Source organism: Felis catus, chromosome F2, assembly GCF_018350175.1.
Source record: "Felis catus isolate Fca126 chromosome F2, F.catus_Fca126_mat1.0, whole genome shotgun sequence".
NCBI classification, from domain to species: domain Eukaryota; kingdom Metazoa; phylum Chordata; class Mammalia; order Carnivora; family Felidae; genus Felis; species Felis catus.
This window is the reverse complement of record NC_058385.1, coordinates 48,156,535-48,175,175: the sequence shown is the minus strand read 5'-3', so window position 1 is coordinate 48,175,175 and position 18,641 is coordinate 48,156,535. Positions and strand designations below refer to the sequence as shown.

The window sequence follows — 18,641 nt, the reverse complement described above, 5'->3', positions numbered from 1 at the left end:
ACATTGGCATTTTTGTAAAGCCTAAAGTTGGGTTCTAATTTGCTTGTTATTAAACTACTGAAGAATTTAGAATATCAAGTACAATTAATACTGGGTTTCTTATTTGGTTAGCATAATCTAATATGAAAATAAATATACCTGTTGTAAAAATCAAAGATCCATTTTTGATTGGGAGCCAGATTTTATTATTTTCCCTCTATTATAGGAGTCTCCTATTATTCTTCGAGATGGAAATGGTACTATCTACCCCATGGCCAAAGATTGCATGGGAGGAATAAGGGATCCTGATTGGCTTGATCTTCCACCTATTAGTAGTCTTGGAATGGGCGTGCATTCTTTAATAAATCTTCCTGCCAATTCAACAATCAAAAAGAAAGCTGCTATTATCATCATGGCTGTGGAGGTAACTTGACTTTTGAAACTACTTGACATTTTAATTCACATGATACTGCTAGAAACTAGGGAAACCAATCAAATAGATTATTTGTTGACCCTTCTCTATAGGTGGTAGTAGTTTATTAAGACAAGAGAGATGAGTGAACCGTAGATGGCAGTGTGTTTGAGTTAAGGCGTGCACAATGCTGTAGGAGCACAAAAGGGAGGGATATCAATCAGACTGTGACTATAGAGAAGGCTTCTCATAGGAGGCGATGCCTGAACACAGCTTTGAATAGTCAGGGGTCTTCTAGACACAAGGTGAGGGCGGGAAATGTTATCCTTGGTGCCAAGTCTTTGTGAATCTTAATGTTTTGGAAGACCACGTACATTGTTGATATAAACAGAAGGTAGGGCTTATATGGGTCAAGTGAGTGGCAAGTGCAGAGACTGGAGAAAGGCACTGGGGTACCTGTGTGCTAACCTAAGGGTTGTGAGCTTCCTCCTGAAAGCTAGGAGAAGGATTTTAAACTGGCTTTTAAAAAAAGGATTAGCAGTGGGTGGAGAACAGAAGTGTAGAGACCAGATGAAGAAACAAAGTAAGCTTGAAATCTTGGAAATGAAGAAGAGGGAATGGATTTCAGAGTTCTTAATAAAGTAGATTCTCTAAAGCTTGGTGCCAATCTTCAGCAATAAATGAAAGGAAGGAGTTATAGAGCTTCTTACTTGGGTGTGGTTGGTGGGGAGAGGAAAAATAGGAGGAACAAAATGAATGCTGGAAGAGGATGAGTTTAGTTTTGAACATGTTGTAGCTGAGGTGTTTATTAGATGTGGCGGTGGTACCACTGGAACTTATTGGAGCAATTTGAGCAGAGATTGACCTGATTTGACTTAACATTTTCACAGGATAGCTGCTGACCTGCTGAGAATAGTAGGGGACAGTGTGGAAGTAGGGAGGCTTGTGAGGGGGGCTATTGAAACAGTCCAGGTGGGAGGGGAAGGTGGCTTGGCCCAAGAAGTAGAGCTGTGAGGGAGAAGGGATTCATTCAATTCTAGGTACATTAGATAGGCTGACGGTAGAACCGACAGGATTTGCCAATGGCTCAGTATAGGGTGTCAAACAGAGGAAGCAATAAGGCCAAAGATTCTGAAGGAATGAAGTTGGCATTTATAGAGATGGAGACTAGGGATGAAGCAGATTCACGAGGGAGGAGGGGCAGACAACAGGAATTTGGTTTTAGACATGCAGAGTTTAAAGTGCTTGTCAGACAGGTATCCAAGAGAAGGTGGTAAATAGATGTGTAATTCTGAAGACCCGGAGCAAGATGGAGAATTGGACATAGGAGCCTACAGTACATCTGTGATATTCAGAGGAATTACATGGAATGAGATTACCAAGGTTGTGGAGAAGAGGTCTAAGGACTGAGCTGTCAGAATAGCATCAGCATGTAAATACAGGGAGATAAAGAGGAACCTGCACAAGAGACTGAGAAGGAGCAGCATCCACGGGGTTGGAGGAAAACTAGAATGAATGTTGTCTTGGAAGCCAGGTGACAAGCATGTGTCAAGTAGGATGCAGTGACCAACCATGTCTGGTGATGCTGTGGGCCAGGCGAGGCAAGTGCTGAAGAGTGACTGGGGATTTGGCTCCATCTGGGTCATTCTGGACAGTAGGGGTGAAAGCCTGATTAGAGTGAGCCATGGAGAAAACGGAAAAAGAACTAGAGATCAGTATGGACAGCTCTTGTGAGGAGATTTTCTATAAAGGATGGAAAGTAGAGCTTAGTATGAGGGCTTATTTACCCTTTATTAGGTTGGAGGTGAAAGCAACTTGTTAGAATTGCACCTAAAGTAGTCTGAATCCAGGTACTCCTGAGAGCTTCCTGTGAGCTTTGTGTATAGAGACACAGTGCTTGTGTTCTTAGTTTAGTTTTGATTGCAACCTACTAGACTAGAGGTTATAGACTGGTAGGGGTATGATTCAGGAGGTGGCCATGGCCTGAAGTTGGCCTCTAGAAATAACCTTCATATCATTTTAAAATTTGTAATTGGTTGCCAACGTTTAAAAACCACAGGATTTATTTTTAAAATCCAGATTTTTAATTCTTAAATGAGAATATCTGGTAACATTGGGCCACCATAAAGCCATTAATGTGTCCCCTTTAGAGGCTGTATGTGGTCTCTCCAATTTATTGAAGTTCCTGATACTTAATTGCTTGGAGTCTAAATGTTGCCATTTATTTATGATGCAGTTTATGTTATCTTTTTACCCCCAGCCTCCTCCGCTCATTTGTATTACTTCAGATGCATCTGTAGGCATTTGGTTCTGTGACCCCTGCACTCTGTCAGCATCTCAAGGGTAAAGATAAAATGTGTCATCATCCCATGGGTAGGGGTAAAGTGTGCCATCATTTATCTTTGTACCTCAACGAGCAGGGCTTGGTGCACAGTAGACCTGCAAGAAATGTTTTACTGAACTCTCTCTGCCTTTTGCTGTAAGAATAAGTGACAAATACAATATATAGTGATGCAGAGTAAACTCTTTTGCTTCTAACACAGTCATTGTGGTATTGATAACTCTCAGGGTGAGAGCCCATATAAAGCAGGTTGGAGATAAGGGTTCCCTGTAGCTACTTCCAACCGAATGACTGATTGGCTGCTTGAAAACATTTTATGTCACAGAGTATGCAGCAGAATATCTTGACTTTATTTACTTTCAAAAGTAGTGTGCTTTTTATTCTTGGGAGAGACTTTGACATATTCTCTTAGCGTATTAATTACTGCATATATGTCACTGGACTTGGGCAAGTTTAATCTTGTGTGTCCCACCTCATACTTTTGAATTGGAGCTTACCACGTATGGGGTCACCTCAGAGTCTTAGTGTGCAATCACAGTAGCCTATCTCAGGTACTAAAATGTGGCAAATACTGGAAATAGTTTAGCTGTATTTTTTGTCTTGCCTCCACCCCTTACCCACCCCTCCATACACTTTGGGGAAGGGATGGGATATTTAAGTACTTTGGGAGAGAAGTGGCAAGTTGTTCAAATGCACTTTTCTTCTTCCCTTTGTATTCCCGAACACTCTTTTCCCAGTTCTTAATTCTAGTTGAAATTTACAAGTTCATCTGTAGTCCAAAACTAATGCTTTATATTTAGTCCAATAAGTGTCCCTTAACTATAGCGTTACATTCTGAAAGAAGTACATTTGAACTCCTTGATATGTTCATGCTGTGTCTTAGTCTGTTCAGGTTGCTATAGACTGACTGGCTTATAAACAACAGAAATTTCTCACAGTTCTGGAGGCTCGAAGTCCAAGATCAAGGCGTGGGCAGATTTGGTATCCGGTGAGGGCCCACTTATTGTTTCATAGACAGCCATGTATTCTCATATGGTGGGAGGGGAAAACACTGGTTTTTTTCAGCCCCCATTAAGGGTATTAATCCCATTCATGAAGACCCCACCCTTGTGACTTAATCATTTTGGAAAGGTCCCACCTCCACACACCATCACATTGGGGAATAGGTTTCAACATACGAATTTTGGGGGCCGTAAATATTCAGTCTATAGCATGCTGTTTCTCATGTAATTAATGACATGTTCTATAAATTATTAATGCTACCATGTCTTTGACAATGAAGTTACATTAGTTGTAACCTCTGAGGGATTGCACCTGTCGTGGTTTCTGGGGGAGTTGAAGGTATTGGTTTTCATGTACTGCAGTGTGATACAACGTTTATGAGCATAAGGGGGTATGTGTAAGCCTGTATAAAATACACAGAATGTATACCCTTTGCTTGATTGGTTAATAGTACTAATAGGGTTCTAATTTGATAATTACATAAGAAATAATATAGACCAGGTGTCGGCAAAATGACCTGCTGGCCAGATCCAGCCACTCCTATTCATTTGTGTATTGTGTATAGTGGCTTTCCCACCATAGCCGCAGAGTTGAGTTAGTTGCAAAAGCTGAAAATATTTACTGGTCCTTTACAGAAAATTTATACACCCTTCTCTATTCCTGTGAATTGTACATTCTGCTTAAAGGGCACCCTTAATTTTAACTCCTTTGGCAGGCTACCTGAAATTGTCTCTCCTTACTTGCAGAGCTGATTATATTATTATGTTTTTTTACATGTGTGATGTGCTATTCAAATTCATTGAAGTTTTTTTCGTAATTTGTCTGAGCACAGAAACAAACCTTAATGCAGCACATCCTACGCTGTGACTATGAGGCCTGTCGACAATATCTCATGAATCTTGAGCAAGCGGTTGTTTTAGAGCAGAATCTACAGATGCTACAGACGTTCATCAGCCACAGATGTGATGGAAACCGAAATATTTTGCATGCTTGTGTATCAGTTTGTTTTCCAACGAGCAATAAGGAAACTAAAGAAGAAGAGGGTGAGAATAAGAACTATAACAAGGTCTTTAAAAGGAATCTTAGGCAGTTTTGGGGTGCCTGGGTGACTCGGTTAAGTATCCACCTTCGGCTGGGGTCATGATCTCACGGTTGGTGAAGTCAGGCCCCACATCTGGCTCTGTGCTGACAGCTCAGAGCCTGGAGCCTGTTTCGGATTCTGTGTCTGCCTCTCTCTCTGCCCCTCTCCTGCTCACACTGTCTCTCTCCTTCAAAAATAGATAAACATTAAAAAACTTAAAAACAATAATAGGAATTTTAGGCAGTTTCGAAAATAGAACACTGAAAAGGAAATTACTATGAAGAATTTGTGTGTACTTTTTCTGTTTTGTAAAATCTAGGAGTTTTGACATTTCTTAGAAGGTGAAGACGCCCGTCTTCTTATTAGGATGAGTATGTAACATAAGCAAATAAATTTTTATCCGTGTGTTTTGTTGTCTTGAGTTCTGTTCTTTGATAAATACAGACATTATATGCAATGCTTAAAATGAGATTTAATGATTTTATAATAACAGATGACTTTTATTACCATGAGAATTATGTAACAAATTAAGGCAAGTTATATTGAAGCCATCTTTATCCCAGTTTTCATAATGTAGAGGGAAAAATAACCTAGTGAGTTATGAGATGTTTTTGGAAAAATAAGGTTTTTTGCCATAAAGGTTTTAGTTGGCTACATGAAGGGGAAATCTGAAAGTCTAAAAGTGCAACTGGGTGATTCATAATGTTTTTCTTGATTTTGAATTCTGCCAGTGACATTCTGTGGCTGCATTTTTGAGTGGTGGTTTACTTCCTTATCACTAAAGGGGGATGAGTAGTATATAAACCAAGACTGGGGTACTGAATTATGGGTCTTTTTCTCCCTTGGTAGTGAAAGCTAGATTTCAGTCTACTTATGAATAATCTTATGTTTGACCTTTGGGGGTTGAAAGTTAAGGCAGAATAAGGAAATAACTCACATATTAAAAATCATAGTTAAATCTGTCTTCAGTGTCTGTTGCTCTAAGGAGGAAAAAATTAAGCTATTCATTATCTCTAGTATGTGAATTAGAGCACTAAAGTACAGAGTAGTTAGCATTTAATGGCCTATACATACTTAATCTCTTAATTATTTTTGAAGTTTAAATTAATCCTAGTTTTTTCTCTTGTATTTCAGAAGCAGAGCGCTCTGAAAGAAATACATTTGCAGAAAGGCTTTCTGCTGTTGAGGCCATTGCAAATGCAATATCCGTTGTTTCAAGTAATGGCCCAGGTAATCGGGCTGGATCATCAAGTAGTCGAAGGTAATGTGATTTTTACCAGGAAAGTTTAATTGGCGGAAACAACCCAAGTTCAGAAAAATACATCTTTCACCTATCATTTGCATGAATTGACAGGTCCTTTTGCTTTGTTTTTGTTCCTCCAAATATCACCCTGGGAAAAAGATCTGATAATATCTAATTAGATTTTAAGTGTAGAACAGTAGGACCTAGGATGCTTCAGAAACTTGAGATAATTTAGGCATGTAGTTCAACCTTGATTCTTTGGATGTGTTTTAAGTTTATCACCCTTGTTTCCTAGGAAATTACTTTCTTTAGTTGGAGAACAAGTAATAACAATAATGGAAAGAATTTCAATCTTTTATTTTCAGATTACTTATTTAGATCAATTTCTCAGATGTCTTAATGATCTGGGAAGAAACGAAAGGCTGGTGTGTATTATGAATGTTTGGTATTTAAAATTTTCAGCTCTCTGGGCTGTGGGATGGACAAACCTTAATAACATTAAAAATCACTAGGTGTTTGAATAGATGAAGAATATAAAGAATTCAGGATATAGTTTTTTTTTTTCTTTCCTTTTTTTTTTTTTGTTTTTTTTTCTGAAGGAAAAAGCACATGTATATTAGACACGAGAGCCAGAGTTCTTGGACACTTGACAGATCACTGACGGAAGCACTGCTCTCTGTGCTAATGTGATAGGTTGTAAAGTCTACTTAAAGTGAAGAGTCTCTTTGCCTATTTTCTGTTCCATATCCAACTTTCCCTTTAAAAATGATTCTTCTAAAATTGGTACCAAGTTGATAGCTTCCCGGGTTCAAAAATATCCTGAAATGAAATTTATCAAAAACTATTTATGGGTGACCAAATTGTAATTTAAAACAGTACAAAGACCTTATATAGACGATACAAAATGGAAATTATCACCAGCTTATTTGTTTAGGACTACACTAGGCAGACAAAGTGTTTGGTCTAAAATGGAAAGCAACTTAAATTCTTCTTGAAGAAATTAGTGTCTGAATTATTTCAGGTATTTCATTTCCTCAGGGAAAATACAGGTGCAGATCAAGTTGGACTCTGATATGGTTGGTCCAATGCCAGTGCTGCCATCTTTTTTTCATGTAAGGATTATTTTGAAGGCAAAGACTAAAAGGAGCTTCAAGAGTGGGTGATGTGTTGCTCACAGAAATAATTTGCAGAGTAAGCTCCTTTGAGGCATTTGCCGAAGATTTCACTGCAGTGCTCTTAACCAGTTCAAACTCAGGGCTGCCGGTTGAACAGATGAAAGCACAGGAGTCTTATTATCCACGCCGGGCAGTAGGAAGTCCACAGACTCTGCTTCATTGAAGTGAAACCCTCCTCTAGCCTACAATGGATTTTCTAGGCGATGCCCCCTGATGAGTATGCAGGCTGGGATTCATGAGCTGTAAGCTCAAAACTGATGCAATTTCAATATTGAATGGAGTACTGTTAAATGTCTTCAGATGATGATTTGACTCAGAAGTTTTGTTATGTGACTCATAGTTCCTGAGTACAAAGGGCAGATTTAGTGGAAAGCTTGATTGATGCATCTGATTGCAGGTGTATGTACTCTAGAGATTGTTAATCTGGAAGACACATGACCTTCGCTTTTTTGTCACAGTGGTATGTTTGAACATGACTGGATTCTAAGGCTTCTGTAGCATGGATATAACGTGCTTACAAAGAGGAAATTACATCATCCTTGAATTCTTCCATATTGTCAGAAAATACGATGACTCCAGGCAAGCCTATCGAAGAAATGTCAAAACTCTGAATCTTAGCAGCCAAGGTGGTATCTCCTCAGTATTGTCCTCAGCCACTGAGGATACAGGTGAATCTTCATGAATTGTGTACAACATCTTGAAGAATAATTTTCTTTTTTTTGTTTTTTGTTTTTTGTTTTTAAAGAATCTATATGAGGAGCTGGGCATTGTACTTAAAAATGTTCCCAAGACCTAATGAAGAAAAGAGGTTAAGGACAATTTTTTAAAATGACAAAGGAATGACCCCCTCATTTAATATTGAATTGACTACATCACAACAACAGAGTTGGGAGTTTGCAAGTTCAAGATGAGACTATGGTCTCCACTTATCTTCATTTTATTCTTAATCTGCTCTAAGCTAGAGGTTGGAGAATAGCCCACATATGTTTTTTGGCCTGTGCACGGTTAAATTTTTTTTTTTTTCTTTAAAATTTGAATGCCTTCACATGAGCATGTATGCTTCTAGTTTGCCATTACTCCCCATTTCTTACACCTGACTGCCCTTTCCTCAATTGATACTGCCTTCCAGGCCCAGGAGGCATTGAGTTTGTGACCCTGATGTAAGCATTCTTCTTAATAGGCCCCAAACATGTATTTATTTTCAGGTTATATGCAGTGCCTCCCAGCTACTACTGATTTTTTTCTCTGTTTTGAGTAAGACACATTAGGATACCAAGTATATATATTGAGCTTAAAATTGTATAGGAACATCACAATGTGAACAGTCACCCTGGTGTGTGCTGTTAACTGGTAAGGAGACTGCCTTTCTCTGTGGGTGATGTCTTCGGACAGGGAAGTGACCTCGACTGACATAATCCCTATGTCCTGTTCCCCTCCATATTATAAAAACTCAGATGTCTAAATTGGGAGAGAGAAGATCTCAATACCATAAAAGAATTACTTGTAGGTATTTTTTGATAGTGAATACTATAATAACTAATACATTATTTAAGACATTAAAATTTACTTTGCAGAATCTTCCAAAGAATGTTTCTGTTCCCAGAGGTATATCGTCATACATAAGCTTTATAAAATAGATGTGTTCTTGAAAGTAGCCTCTAAAGGAAATTTTTGTAAAAGTTTTAGAAAATTTGTCCTTTTGAAATTGAAAGTGTATCAATATGGAAAAACACATTTACCCTCGGATTACATAACAATTACAATTAGAAGATTCAAACATTAATAAAAATCTTTCTAAATTACTTATTTGTAGACATATATATAATGCTCACCTGGTAAGGTGGTAGGTCTTTCACATCAGAGAAATGTTGTGTCTGGGATTAAATCTGCATGGGAGAATGAAGTCCCTTATGTGTTGCCTGGCCCTTATAATTGAATTTTTAGTCTTTATTCATTTAGAAGCTCTAAAATTGTGGCTGACGGAAAGGATTTGCCTCATATGCTCTCTCTTTAATTGCTGTTAGTTCGTAATGTGTTAATTTTGTAGGCTTTGTAAGCTTTTATTCAGAGGTATAGATTTTTATACAGGTAGTTACCAGTTCCCCTAACAAGATCTGTGTTTGTAATTATTTCCTTTTCTTTTTAGTGATGTGCACACCTGTGCAGTATTTTTTTTTTTCTTGTATAGCAGGAGGAAAAAAAAATCACGCCCAGACATTAATCTAACACATTTTACAAGCTCCAGTTGCATTAAATTCCTTGGGATACAAATTGTACTGTTAAAAAAAACTCCTTTTTTTTTTTTTGGGGGGGGGGTATAAAAAATAAATCTAAATTGGTCTTTGTTTTAAAACTACTCACTGTGTGGACATTAGTTTAATTGTTTTTGAGATCACAGCAAAGGGATTTTATTTAGTGGGCTAACAATATTGGTTTTGTGCTACTTAGTATGTTTGCTGATGTCTATTATTAAACTTAATTCTCACTGATTATAAACAGGGGACAGAAATTTTTTTGTCTTAATGTTCAGCTGTTCTTTTACCTTAATGTATGAAAGATTATTTTCTAATATTCACCGTAAGTTTTGTTCCCTGTGCTTAAGTTTGTGTGGGAGCTTAATATAGTGGTTTTAGTGCTGAACTGGGTACTAGGTGCCCCCAGTTTCATTTCTATCCCTCACTGACTTTGTGATTCCAGAATTGGCATTTGTACTTCACTTCCCTTGCCTGGAGTATTTGCTTATAGAACAAACTTTGATCTCAGATGAGTTCTGTACACCTTTTCATTACATTTAGCCATGGTAGTGAGCTCTGATTTTGTCCATGTTCTTCTAGTTTGAGGTTACGGGAAATGATGAGACGTTCGTTGAGAGCAGCTGGTTTGGGTAGACATGAAGCTGGAGCTTCATCCAGTGACCACCAGGATCCAGTTTCACCCCCCATAGCTCCCCCTAGTTGGGTTCCTGACCCTCCTGCGATGGATCCTGGTAAGATCTGTTATTTTATTTAGTGTTTAGCAAAAAAACAAGGTCCTGAGAGAAAGGAAATTGAACACTTGAATGGGATATTTAGAAATCTGAAGTATTTAAAAGTAGCATAATGAGCAAATTGTAACCAGTTTAGTTGCAAAGATTTAGTTTAAGGGGTTTATAACTTAAAAATTAAAATTCTAGAAGCTGTTTTATTGAGATAATATATTTCCACACTGGCAAGAAGCTAACTAGTAATACATCATAACAAGTCAATAATTCAGAGGATTCCTTCTCTCATAATTTGGAAAACAAGTTTCCACTTAAACCTCTGTCCGATTTGACCCTTGGCTTGCAGAGAAAAGCCTTAAGGCCAGTTAAGAGAAAATGTTAGGGATATGTTGCCTATAATGATGTACATCCTGCTGTTCTGTTTACTGAAAGATGGTGACATTGATTTTATCCTGGCCCCTGCTGTGGGATCTCTTACCACAGCAGCGACTGGCACCGGTCAAGGACCAAGCACCTCCACCATTCCAGGTGAGAATCTGTACTATTTTATCTGCCTAGGCATTTGGGTTTCTACAAAGCCACACTTTATCTCAACGAGACTTATCTTGGCTTGAAAAACATCTAATTCTCTGAATTAGATCTTCATATGTCAGTGAGGTTGTAGTGTTGTAAAATCAGTTGGGAGTTGTAAAATGTGTTGTGTTTAAATTCTGTATAATGAAATTAGCAGTTTATTGCTAATACTAGAATATTTTTCTGTTGGTTTATTTAATGGTTCATTGTTAATGTTATTTCAGAATATTCTTTTCACTCTTGTTTACTCTTGTTACCAAATGGATTTGCTTAATTACAGGTCCTTCCACAGAGCCATCTGTAGTAGAATCCAAGGATCGGAAGGCCAATGCTCATTTTATATTAAAATTGTTATGTGACAGTGTTGTTCTGCAGCCCTATTTACGAGAACTCCTCTCTGCCAAGTAAGTTTAATATACTTTTTTTAATGAATTTTTTTCTTCGATCTTTATTTATTTTTGAGACAGAGAGCGTGAGAGTGGGGAAAGGACAGAGAGAGAAGGAGACACAGAATCTGAAACAGGTTCCAGGCTCTGAGCTGTGGGCGCAGAGCCAGATGCGGGATTTGAATGTACAGACTGTGAGATCGTGACCTGAGCCAAAGTCCGCCGCTTAACCAGCTGAGCCACCCAGGCGCCCCTAATATGCTTTTGATATGAAGATCTAGCTTAGCTCCTTTTACTGTTTAAGTTGATGTTGCAATGTATGGGCAACAGTTATCTTATGTGAATTTAAACTAATTGATCAGAATCTAGCATTTATTCCCTCTGTAATTAACTAAGCTCCCTTCAGTGAAAGACTCCAGTATAATACAGTGTACACTAAATGAATACAAACCAATTTTACGTAAGTTTGATCAGGAGGTGTGTGTGCGTGTGTTAAAAAATCACAGCATAGCTATTCTCAAATGTGAATTCATAAATTCCATCACTGTCACCTGGAGAACTTAAAAAATTATACAGATTCTTCCCCAAACTTTGCAGCAAAAGTATGACTCAGTAGGTCTGGGATGGTGCCTGGAATCTGTATGCTAAAACTCTGTGGATGATTCTGATGGTTTCTTTGGAAATCTTTTTGGACTTGCAAAATCATGATGAGATTATGCAGTTTTTGATAAGTATTATGTGATAAGTGCTCACTAACCATTGACAGAGTATAGCTCTGCTTTCAGCATGATTGTTTATGTTCCTTTACAAATTCATAACAATAAACATTTTTATAAAAGTTAGCTCTTATCTGTGCCAAAGGATTAACTCTTCCAATTCTAGCAATAGCTGTCTGGAGTAGGTAATACTATTCCCATTTTATATTTGAAGAAATGGTCTTAGAGATTAATTAACCCACTCAGGGTCACAGAACTAGTGAGTGGCCGGAATTCCATCCGTGGTCCATGTCTTAATTCCAGAACTGAGACTCCCAGGCATCACCCTTAAGCAACCTCTCCATATTTAAGTACAAGAAGGTGTTTTGAGTTTTTTATTATTAAGGGCAAGGAGATTTTTGTTTAAGCCTTATTGACCTTAGGCCATAATGAACATAATTTGTGAACTTACTACTTTAATGAAGGCCGCTCCCGCTAGTAAAATAAGTCACTGACTTGGAAATAAGTTATTATTACAGAAGAAGCTTACTAATTTATTAGTGGTTTGAGGCATAGGTAAAAATGGTATATATGCCAATATATTCTTTCTGTTTCAGAAAGGTATATCTTTCTATATTTCCTCACTTGAATTTTTGGTGTTTTTTAAGGGTATTATCTTTGTACAATTTGTTCAATCATTTGGTGTTGTCTCAAAATTCATTGAATGTTCTTACTTCCTTTCTCTCTATTTTTAATCCATTTTGCATTTCTGCAGTGTGTTTCTAGTTCACTAGTTATTTTAGTGCCCTTTCAATAGTAGTTGCTTTCCCCCAACCCCTTTTCTGAGAAAATACATGAACTATTTGGAAAACACTGAATACGTCGTTCTATTAATAAGCTGGTACTGTTGATGACAGCTTTGAAACAAATTAGAGGAAAGGCAAAGTTCTTTTGCCCTTTAGTTAATAAGCATAGGAATTCTCAAATTGGTCATTTGTTTCCTTTTTTATGTTACACATATAGGAGAATTTCCTGGAGTTGCTAATAAAATTTTCCAAGTGGTATAACTGGAAATTGGTTACCATACAGATGACCCAGTTAAGAAAGGTTCTTGGCTTTAATTGTATTTGGCAATATATAAAGTATTAGGAGAATACTTCAGAGCATTGAATCTTAGTTTGAGAGCATGCCTGTGATGGTGATGCGCGCGTGTGTGTGTGTGTGTGTGATGACGATGAAGGATTGTTAAAAAATACATTATTTCCAATTTAAGCATTCCGTACCCCCCTTCCTCCCAAGTCCCTCCAATCCTAGGTGTGGGTGGTTGGAGTTTGCTTTAATAATATAAGCTAAAGAAAGTAAATTTTGGTAAAATCCTCCTGGCTAGTAAAGATGTAGAGGATTTTATTCTCAGATGGCTCATTCTTATCTGAGCAGGGAGGTAGTATGAAGCTGGGGGAATAGGTAGGGAGAAGAGTGAGCAACAACATAAAAATGGAGAAGTATAAATACTGAAGGAAACAGTGATGCATCTGATTAGAAGTGGAGGATTAGAAGAGGAGAACAATAGCCACTGAATCTGAAGAAGTAGGTTAAAGCCACCACTTTGGTCTCTATTCTTTGGGCTTGAATCCTCAGATGGCTTTGGTTAGACTATAATAGTATCAAAGTGGGTTTATAAGAATAATAATGTGATGGTGGCATAAAAAAAAGGAGTAAAATAGCTAAGAGTAGAGACTGGAGTTGAGGCTTTGTTTTTTTATGTCTACCTGTTGCCTTTAGTATATGTGTTACAATAAACTGAACTGGAAAATGGAAAAAAGGGATTAGATGCAAGAGCAAAAAATTGAGTTAGAAGGGGGACTTCATGAAGAATCCAAATTTTTTGTCTTAGTTCCCAGGAACAGTGATGCTGTTGGCCGACATAGGTAGAGAGTGGGTTTGGGGAGAAAGGTGATTTTAGTTGTTAGACATTTTCTAAGTGCAGTATCACTGGGAAATCCTAAGTAGACTTACCAAGTAAGCAAGTATAGATGTTTAAACTGTGTTATCATCATAGAAGTGGTAGTTGCTTTGGTGGATCAGAGAGAGAGAGGCACAGGTGGTTGAGGACTAAATTTGGGGAATTGCAAAGGATCCAGGAGGGAATAGAAATTCAGTGAAGAATATTGAAGGTACATTTTTAAGAGAAAATACATAAAAATAGCTAACATTTATTGAGTACATTTTATTTGCTAAGCAAATGAAAAGCTTTTAAGTAACAATTGGCTTAATCCTCATCACAATTGTATGAGAATAGAGCCTGTTATCACCACATCTAGAAAATAGTAGTCTGACTCTAGAGCCCCTGCTGATTTATTCTTTAATGTCACTAAGACCAAGAATGGAGAGCATGGTTGAGAGAGACCAGGATTCTTAGACAGGGGCTTCCTTTTTTACATGTGGTAATAGGAGACTAGAAAATACCACCAGGGATTTCCTTTGAGTGGTAGGATGTTATTTAATACAACAAAACGACTTTTTGCTTCATCTTGAACATTTCTTTTATAATGAAGAAAGGAAATATTTAAAAATTAATATTTTTATGCATAATTTTTCTCATTTTAGGGACGCAAGAGGGATGACCCCATTCATGTCAGCTGTAAGTGGCCGAGCTTATCCAGCTGCAATTACCATCTTAGAAACAGCCCAGAAAATTGCAAAAGGTAATTTATTACAAGTCCTAAAAGAGTTGTTTATTTTTTAATTGAAAAGATTGTTTTCTACATTTATTATACAATTAATCAAACCTAATTTTTGCATGATGAAATAATTGAGTAGAAGCTATCAAGATAATTCTTTGGTGTATTTGTGTGTGTAAAATTCATGTTTGTACCTTTTTCAAGTATATTGTATTTTCGAACTTGCCACCAAAAAACAGCTGGTATAAGTTTTTAAAGTAAAAAAAAATTGCATGATGGGTAACGTAATGACTTTCTTTTTAATGTTTATTTATTTTGAGAGAGAGAATGGGGAGTAGGGGAGGGGCAGAGAGAAGGAAAGAGAATCCCAAGTGGGCTCTGTGCTGTTAGTATAGAGCCCAGTACAGGGCTTGATCTCCTGAACCGTGAGATCATGACCTGAGCCAAAATCAAGAGTCAGGTGCTTAAACCAGCTGAGGGACCCAGGTGTCCCATGACTGATCTTTTGAAAATAAAGACGGGTTACTGATAGAACCTGCCAGTGGTTAACTGTTGATCCTGATACAAATTTATGGAAATAATAGGCCAGATTTCTTATTGTTCTTCCTTCTGACTTGGAATTCTTGCTTAATAGAAAGCAGTAAGGAATATCAGTTCCTACACCCAGCCTTTAGAAGACTCTAAAATTTATGTGATTGTCTATAATTTATTAAATAGAGCTAGAACTTGAACCTTAACTGCATAACATAGAGCTGTGTATTCAGCTGAGGTGTGGTGTATTGTTGTCATGTGGTTATGATATAATTACAGTTTGCTTTATTTTGCACCAGAACTGACTGGATTTCCTTGCATGTTGACTTGTATATCAGTTTTGGGTTTTTTTTTTTTTAACGTATATTTATTTTTGAGAGAGCAAGAGAGAGCGCGCGCGTGGGCATGGGGGAGGAGCAGAGAGAGGGAGACAGAATCCGAAGCAGGCTCCATCCTCTGAGCTGTCAGCACAAGAGCCTGATGCGGGGCTTGAACTCAGTAACCACGAGATCATGACCCGAGCCGGAGTCAGATGCCCAACCAACTGAGCCACTCAGGCACCCTGTATTTCAGTTTTTAAAATTAATATATAGTAGTTTTGATTTATACTGTGTAAATGTTAGAGCTTTTGCATTTGAGTAAAGCAGTAGCTGATTGTGATTAAGGCCTATCTTGGTATGTGAACTACTGTGTTCTTAATCTTTTTAGCTGAAGTATCCTCGAGTGAAAAAGAGGAAGATGTGTTTATGGGAATGGTTTGCCCATCAGGTACCAACCCTGATGACTCACCCTTATATGTGTTATGTTGTAATGATACCTGCAGTTTTACATGGACAGGAGCAGAGCACATTAACCAGGTAGGCCGTTTTAGACTTCTTTGTATTTATGCTGTCTTCAGGTATTCTTTTCTTTTTTCCCCTTTCACCATTACTAGAATTACAGTTCTATAGTTCTTAGCTCTGGAATTGTGAGTCTGATATTTCTTTTTATTCTGAGTTATAAAATTCTCCAAAGAAAAATAATTTTTATTCCCAAATAAGTAAGGCAAAGGAGATGATCATTAAATTAGTTATTAGATATCACGAAAATTAGAAATCTTCACTCAGTAGCATAATTTGATTCACAGCTCTTGACACAGATTTTATAACTATAGCACCTTTTTGGGGGTGGTGATATGAATTATTTTTGCCCTACTGATAAATATTTGATTTCCATTCGTTGTACCTCCAGTGCTGTACCCGTTTATGATTCTATTTCCAAAGCACATTAGCTTTGCTCTGCTTTCATTGTGATGGACTTTAGAAAATACTAGAAATAATTAAGCTAATGAAATGTACATTATATTCTTCTAAGAAATAAACCCTTCTAATTGTAGGATATTTTTGAGTGTCGAACTTGTGGCTTGCTGGAGTCACTCTGTTGTTGTACAGAATGTGCAAGAGTTTGTCATAAAGGTCATGATTGCAAGTGAGTACAGTTCTAGTTTTCTTTAATTATATAACTGCTTAGATTCATATTGCTGTATTAAAATAATCTATACCAAGGTAATGTTTTATTTCATTTTTCAGGAAGCATAAGGTTTTCTCAAGTTGTTCTCTTTAAGCCAGTTTATTTATTAAAATGTGGTTCTTGATTTAAAGTGTACTTTGAAATGTTGTTCATTTGCTTTTGTCTATATTCTCTCTCCAGAGTCTCAGTCTATAGTAGGGTCTCCTAGCAGGAGATCATAACAGGTATTAAGTGAAAAATGGTGAATGTTTGGCCTGTGCTTTATTTACTTCTTAAAGTGAATGTAATAACCTTTCATCCAGCAATAGAGTTACCATGGCTAGTGTGTTAATTTTCACAGACTTAAGAAGCAATAAAATACTCCAGCATGAACATTTGCAGTGCCTTAGAGTCTCAGCAGAGGTATCAGCTATAATTGTGCCACAGATATGTAGATGTTACGGTTAACAGAGAATTGGTTTGTAAAAACCATCTATTGTGCTTTAAAATAAATGATTATATAGGACAAGTAGAAAATGTTTATAGATATTGCATTGGTGCCTATTTATTACTTTTATTAAAAGAACTTTGGCTAATATGTTTTTCTTCCTTAATTTAAACATCTAAAAGTGAATCTATTCATTGATTGCTTAGCAAGTGCTGTTACACACTAGATATTTGGGTGGTGGTGGACAAGGGAGTCTCTGTCCTTGCACGGTTTACAGTCCTATCAGGGGACACAAGCAAGAAACATTTGCTCATAAGGGTTTTAGGGCTCATTAGATGCACATAGGAGGACCACTTACACTGAATGGGGGCTATAGGGAATTAAGGAAGATGTTCTGGAAGACGTGACTATATTCAAGTCATTACAAGATCCCTCAGGAGAGTTGCTCTGTAGACTTCATGCCACTAAGTAATACTTGTAGTTAAGCATGCTTTAAGAATTGTTACACTTTGCATTTAAATATTAACAAGGGTTCTATCTTGGGTCAGTAAGTTATATCTCCATGATTGCAATAGAGATCTTTGTGTTGTTTTTTTTTTTTAATTTTGTTTTTTGTACTTGTGTATGAATTCTTTCTAGACTCAAACGGACGTCACCAACAGCGTATTGTGATTGTTGGGAGAAATGTAAGTGTAAAACTCTAATTGCTGGACAGAAATCTGCTCGTCTTGATCTACTTTATCGCCTACTCACTGCCACTAATCTGGTCACTCTGCCAAACAGCAGGCAAGTGGGGTTTTTTAGGACATAAATTGGAAAAACACAGCACATCTGAGTAGCCCTCCCCCTCTCCCTGCTCACAGTGATGTTCCATTTTGCAGGGGAGAGCACCTCTTACTGTTTTTAGTGCAGACAGTTGCAAGGCAGACAGTAGAGCACTGCCAGTACAGACCTCCTCGGATCAGGGAGGATCGTAATAGAAAAACAGCCAATCCTGAAGGTGGGTGAGTCTGACAATTGTGACCCATATAAAAAGGATTTTATTTATTTCTGTCTTACCCACTGTTTCTTTTTCTGCTTAGATTCAGATATGCCTGATCATGATTTAGAGCCCCCAAGGTTTGCCCAGCTTGCATTGGAGCGTGTTCTACAGGATTGGAATGCTTTGAAATCTATGATTATGTTTGGCTCACAGGAGAATAAAGACCCGTATGTATTCATTAAAAACGTTTTAGATTTATGCATTTCCCCTGTTAATGGAGGTGATTACAATGCATTGTCTTTCCTTCCCCCTCAAGTCTCAGTGCCAGCAGTAGGATAGGCCATCTTTTGCCAGAAGAGCAAGTTTACCTCAATCAGCAAAGTGGCACCATTCGGCTGGACTGTTTCACTCATTGCCTTATAGTCAAGTGTACAGCAGATATTTTGGTAAGTTCTTTGGATGTTTGTTTACAAGTACATTAAAAGAATGTTTTCTGACTTAGTTTCCCATAATTTTATTGATCCGACCTCCTAAGTACTGATAAGGTCTAATTACACAGTACATTCAGGGGAATGGAATTTGGGGGTGATTTAAATATCTCAACACAGAAACTCCTTTCATTCTAAACAAAAATCCTAAAATGT

General features: G+C 37.5%; 1 protein-coding gene across 8 annotated transcripts in view; it reads left to right on the top strand.

Moving 5' to 3' along the window:
* UBR5 (ubiquitin protein ligase E3 component n-recognin 5) overlaps positions 1–18,641 on the top strand; it is a 136,536-nt gene that overhangs the window by 79,709 nt on the left and 38,186 nt on the right. For 7 of the 8 annotated variants that reach the window (XM_045049765.1, XM_045049764.1, XM_023248400.2 and 4 more), the window contains exons 20-32: positions 206–403; positions 4,567–4,777; positions 5,950–6,076; positions 10,068–10,219; positions 10,646–10,741; positions 11,067–11,190; positions 14,475–14,572; positions 15,788–15,936; positions 16,455–16,546; positions 17,655–17,801; positions 17,897–18,015; positions 18,098–18,224; positions 18,314–18,443. In XM_045049765.1, coding sequence (XP_044905700.1) covers positions 206–403; positions 4,567–4,777; positions 5,950–6,076; positions 10,068–10,219; positions 10,646–10,741; positions 11,067–11,190; positions 14,475–14,572; positions 15,788–15,936; positions 16,455–16,546; positions 17,655–17,801; positions 17,897–18,015; positions 18,098–18,224; positions 18,314–18,443 — 1,770 coding nt within the window. The remainder of the gene's footprint in view (positions 1–205; positions 404–4,566; positions 4,778–5,949; positions 6,077–10,067; positions 10,220–10,645; positions 10,742–11,066; positions 11,191–14,474; positions 14,573–15,787; positions 15,937–16,454; positions 16,547–17,654; positions 17,802–17,896; positions 18,016–18,097; positions 18,225–18,313; positions 18,444–18,641) is intronic. The other variant, XM_045049766.1, reaches the window with a different exon arrangement.